Source organism: Hakea prostrata, chromosome 8, assembly GCF_041222555.1.
Source record: "Hakea prostrata isolate BN-2017 chromosome 8, UWA_Hpros_2, whole genome shotgun sequence".
Lineage (NCBI taxonomy): Eukaryota > Viridiplantae > Streptophyta > Magnoliopsida > Proteales > Proteaceae > Hakea > Hakea prostrata.
Genome location: NC_142607.1, coordinates 53,917,148 through 53,922,484, shown reverse-complemented (window position 1 = coordinate 53,922,484; position 5,337 = coordinate 53,917,148). Strand labels below are relative to the sequence as shown.

General features: G+C 45.5%; 1 protein-coding gene across 2 annotated transcripts; it reads left to right on the top strand.

The window, feature by feature from the left end:
- The first annotated feature begins 351 nt into the window (after positions 1-351).
- On the top strand, positions 352-3,941 carry WRKY47 (WRKY family transcription factor). 2 transcript variants are annotated; one of them, XM_089165931.1, is made up of 6 exons: positions 352-970; positions 1,099-1,179; positions 1,290-1,436; positions 2,042-2,467; positions 2,552-2,665; positions 2,778-3,941. In XM_089165931.1, exons 1-6 carry the CDS (start codon positions 725-727, stop codon positions 3,444-3,446), a joined length of 1,683 nt encoding a protein of 560 aa, XP_089022057.1. In that variant the 5' UTR covers positions 352-724; the 3' UTR covers positions 3,447-3,941. The 2 variants fall into 2 exon arrangements, with proteins under 2 accessions (XP_089022057.1, XP_089022056.1); XM_089165930.1 differs by having other exon boundaries at positions 1,287-1,436; positions 2,778-3,940.
- The last annotated feature ends 1,396 nt before the right edge of the window (positions 3,942-5,337 follow it).

Sequence of the window (5,337 nt, the reverse complement as noted above, 5' to 3'; positions counted from 1 at the left end):
GCATTGAGCAATGTTTTTTATCAGTGTCATTCGCTAGCTCACTCGACAACACTTGTAAATTAGTTATAGTTATCCTATCCTTCTTTCTTTCTTATTCTTATTGAAGTCGTAAGTAATTAACTCGCAAAACACTAGCAAGCTAGGAAGTAGGAACACCCGAGCACGAACACGACGACACACTCCTTCAAATAAGTGAGAGAGAAAGACGGATGTTGACGGAAACGATCGAAACGGAGGAGGATCCGTTTAGCACGGTAGCCGAGCAACCCAGCCCTTAGGTGGTGACAACTGTGATCGCCTCAGTGCCTCACTCACGTCAACTTGACATCATTTTTCCCAGCGGAAAAAACGGCTGGTCTTCGCTTACTTTTCTCCTTTTGCTTGGAGTACTTGTTTCTTCCTTGATTGCTCCTCCTCCTCCTCCTCCTCCTCCTCTTCCTCTTCCTCGATCCTCCACGCTCCACCCAGCCTAGGGACCCTACCCTGCCCCTTATCTTAACTATTTGCTAAAGCGTGTCTTACAAATGCTAAAGACCAAACACTCTTTAATTTTAGACCAACAACCACCCCCTTTAATCTCTTTCTATCTGTCTATCCATCTATCTCCTCCTCCTCCTCCTCCTCCTCCTCCTCCTCCTCCTCCGCTCCAGTCTTAATTTCCACTTCTTCCAATCTTAATTTTTTCTTACTGGTTGATTGGCTTTTCTTTATTTCCTGATCGATCATGGAACGTCAGTACAGGGAGATGCCGCTCTTGCACCATCCGGCCGGCAACCAGCTCGTACGGCCAAATCAGGGCTTCTCCAATCACCTAATTATTGAGAATTCAGTGGAGCCCCGAAGGCACACCATACAGGAGGTGGATTTCTTCTCTGATGATCGTCATCTCGGATCCAATCATACCACTCGCTTTTCTCATCAGGATAATAAACCCAACAGAGATGCGCCCTCAGCTACTACTCCGGTGAACGTAAGTTGTCGTTTCCAGTTTCCAGTTTCCAGTCCCCCTGATTACCTTTACTATCTAATCTACTCGTAGCTCAATCGAACTTTAGATTAAGATGAGCTGACTCTTCTCTCCTGTATGTTTGTATGTAGACTGGATTAAATCTTCTTACTCCCAATTCTGAGACAGAACCATCGACCACGATGAATATAGAAAGCGAGTCCATGTCCAAAGTGAGTTGCACTACTAGTCTTCATCGTCTATTTTGAGAATTTTCTATACAAACGCCTTCTTAATTGATTAACAAAGGATTAATCCCTCATTAATGGATTTGTTGTAGAAGAACATGCTTCAAAGGGAGCTGGAACGACTCAAGGACGAGAATGGGAAACTAAGAAACCTGCTGGATCATATATCCAAAAGCTACGCTGCCCTTCAGACTCAGTTACTTGTTGCAATGCACAAACACGAGAATCTTCGACGTGAACAGGTGATCTAGTTTCCTTGTTTTTATTATTCACTTTCGAAGTTCCAGGTGGGGCTGGAGTCTTCTCCTGAATATGTTACGAAAGTTCCACTCAATAACTAGTTTATCTTCTCATATCTCGAGATCTGGTTATTAATTCAGTTCAAATTGGGATTTTTCTTTGGATAAAGTTTACACTTATTAATTCGGGAATTGTTACTTCGGGATCCGTTATATGAAAATATATTACATATTTTTCTGCTCCGAGATCCCTAGCCTTAATTCATTAAACCCCTCCAGCTCCACACCATCCAACAGTTAGCTATAATTGCATGCCTTCATTGAATTAAATCAACCACCTTCTGAGATCAGAAGATATTATTTTCCTGCACCATATGAATGCTAATAATTATTTTAGTGAGGGACTTGAAGATACCATGGCGGTCTACGCATGTTACTTGTAACTCTGCCCACGCGGTCTACGACAGTAAATGGATCGTCTAGAAATTACTATCTATCTGACACATATAATCAAAATTCAACTTTAAACAAAAGGAAGATTACAGTACCTATATATAAATCTAGGGTTTCGTTCTAAAATAATACATAACGATCCTTTTTGTTGATAGGAAGAAGGAAATGGTGGAGCAAGTACATCAACGACATTGTCAGCTCAGCAGTTGATGGAACCAGGACCCTCTGGAGCCCTAGAGATTGATGATCATAACGATCCTTCTGATCAGTCAAACAACAAAGAAAACTGTGATGAGACGACCACTCAAGAGCAGCCACTTCCATTGACTAAGAACACTGATCAAGTGGTGTTCAAGGACCACCAAGATCATCATGAAGTGGATTTCATATCCAAGAAGCGATCTTTGATTGAAATTGCCGAAGCGGATCATGCATCAACAACTAGTTCATCTGGCGGAATCCCTAAAAGTCCAAAAATGGCACCTCCTAAGGAAGTGACGGATAATCAACTCCCTGCAGAACAGTCTTCCCCTTGTCGAAAGGCAAGAGTGTCTGTACGCGCACGCTCTGATGCCCCATTGGTAATTATTTAACGAACTATCTAGTTTTAATTTGCTTGATTAATTATCAGAAGAGAGATTATTCGTCTAACTTTGTGATACCAGATAAGCGATGGATGTCAATGGAGAAAATATGGTCAAAAGATGGCGAAGGGTAACCCATGTCCTCGTGCTTACTATCGTTGCACCATGGCCATTGCATGCCCGGTTCGTAAGCAGGTAAAAATTAGAAGAAAAATAAAATAGTAGCTTCATTTTGATATTTTACAATAAATACGTTAAAATTGGCTACTGGATACTGGGAGTGACTTAGAACTGAATAACACAACAGGTGCAAAGATGTTCAGAGGATAAGAGCGTTCTCATAACAACGTACGAAGGAAACCATAACCATCCACTTCCACCGGCAGCCACAGCCATGGCCAACACCACATCCGCAGCAGCAACGATGCTCCTCTCCGGCTCCTCCACTAGCCAGCAAGAATCGTCATCTCTTGCAAATATGAATGCTTCAACTGGCTTCTATTCACCCTTGGCACCTTACGCATCCACCATGGCAACCCTGTCTGCCTCTGCACCTTTCCCCACCATTACCCTCGACTTAACCCATCCCCCAAATCACAATAATATTCCTCACCATAGCCACCCATTCCAACGACCACCAACACCTTTCCCTCTACCTCTGCATGGGCATGGATACCCCCAACTCCTGCCGGGCCAACCCACTTTCATGTCACCTAAGTTGGCTATGAATTTATTGCCACAGTCGTCGTCTTTGCAATTGGGACAGCAGAGAAACACTTCCATGGTTGAAACAGTCACTGCAGCTATAGCCACTGATCCTAATTTCACAGCCGCGCTTGCGGCAGCAATCTCGTCCATCATCGGTGCACCTCGGAATAATGATGGTAATACGAATATGGGTGACAGAACTAATAAAAGTCCTACTAATAACTCACCCCAGCTGCCTCGGTCGTGTACCACCTTTTCTACCTCATAAGAGTTATAAATTTTCCATTGTTACAACTTACAAGTGTTAGGGTCTTTCTCATACTTCATGAAAAGTCCAAATGGTTGGTGATCTACGACTTGCGCGCCACAATAAGAAATGAAGGGTCTCTGGTCTCATCTGGTCTTCACATTTTGGATGCATGCATGATTCTAGAAAGCACTGGAGATTCAAATTGAGGTGTAAAATACAATTGGTGATGGAGTGCAGATAGCTTATGTCGTGCATAAAAAAGGGTAAGTTCTTTTGTATATTATAAAATATTTCTCGTAAAATAAAGAAGTGATTAGAGAAACATGCATTTCTACTACAAACCTTGGCTCGAGCTGTAAGACTTCTTGAATGCTTCACCATAACTCCCCTGTGGACTAAAACATTTAGGCATGTTTCTCTGCAGCAATCGAAATATTAAATCCCACATCGAAAGGTGAGGATTTGGTTCACATCTAGAAAGTACACCATGACATTCATTTACTGAATAGCATCCCATTCACCGAATGGGGTGGGATGCGATGGGATAAATATGCTATGCTTGACCTTCGCCGAATTGGGGAGCATTAAGTTCAACCCAGGAACGAATTGGTAGAACTTAATTCGATAAATTAAATAGAGGTGTGGGTGTGGGTGGGGGGGGGGGGATAATTTCGCCTCCGAATACCTATGTGTGCGCACGTGGTACTGGATGAGCGCCTTCAGCGCTCTCTGGGTCGTAGTTTCTCGATAGAAATACCCACGTAACGCTGTCCTTAAGATCGTAGATCATCTGAAACCGTAGATCATGCCCGACAACTCCCGACTTGAGCTCGGAACGCATATCGCGATACCCTTAGCTACGATCTCCCATCGGAGTTAACCCTTAGATAGATATCGAAAAAACACCCGGAACCAAAAAAAAGAACACCCCGAAACGAGCTCCGTAGCCTAAGATATCGCCTCTCAAAGTTTGGCCATCCGGAGGCGTCAGAAAGGAATCAGGCTATACCCGTCTGACCAATCGTAAGCTTCCGATTGGAATCTCGCGTGGGTGAGCCTACTCGGCCCTCCACTGTAACATTTTGATTCGGTGCGCCGCCGGTGCACGGGTTGGAGGAACCGTGGCCGTTAGATTAGAATAGGTTATCGTTATAAAGATCTAACGGCCGGATCTTCCTGTGCTCCTCTACGCTGGCGATGCGCCGAATCAGGGCCCTTCACAATCAATCTGCACCCTTGATTCCGATCCGATCATCTAAAGCAACAGTGCGCCCAGGATCGGAATCTAAAGGACGTCAAAGCCCTACGCGGCGCTACACTGTAGAACGCATCCGATCCCAGCCACGGAAATGGAATCTGAAATTAGAAGTAATCTGGACCGCTCGAGTCTTTTCTGGATGCACGACCGCGTAGGATTGCCTCCCTGCTCCCAACCCATCACAGGGCCCGAAACGGAATCTTCACCACTGCCCCTCCGTTTCAACTCCGATTCGAGGGCCGATCGCGGCCGTGCGTCCGTGGCGATTAGCCCTACACATAAAATCCTTCCACGTCGGCGAATCTCCGCCGCGTCATGTTGGAAAGCGGAAGTAACTCAAGAAGGACCAAAATGCCCCTCCATGATTACGCGACCCGTAACTCGCCCGTTCGGGCTCCGAATCGGCGCCCGATCGCGGCAGCGCGCCCGCGGCGATTAGCTCTACAAACCAGATTCTTTCTCCGCCGCCCCATGTAGGAAACCGGAAGTAACTCAAAAAGGACCAAAATGCCCCTCCATGATTACGCGACCCGTAACTCGCCCGTTCGGGCTCCGACTTCGGCGCCGATCGCGGCAGCGCGCCCGCGGCGATTAGCTCTACAAACCAGATTCTTTCTCCGCCGCCCCATGTAGGAAACCGGAAGTAACTCA

What these genes read in the sequence shown, in the direction of transcription:
- WRKY47 (XM_089165930.1), top strand. Translation starts at nt 725, where the DNA reads ATGGAACGTCAGTACAGGGAGATGCCGCTCTTGCACCATCCGGCCGGC. An exon ending in AAAGCGAGTCCATGTCCAAA is followed by an intron (nt 1,180 to 1,286) that starts GTGAGTTGCACT and finishes GATTTGTTGTAG; the next exon opens with AAGAACATGCTTCAAAGGGA. An exon ending in CACGCTCTGATGCCCCATTG is followed by an intron (nt 2,468 to 2,551) that starts GTAATTATTTAA and finishes TTGTGATACCAG; the next exon opens with ATAAGCGATGGATGTCAATG.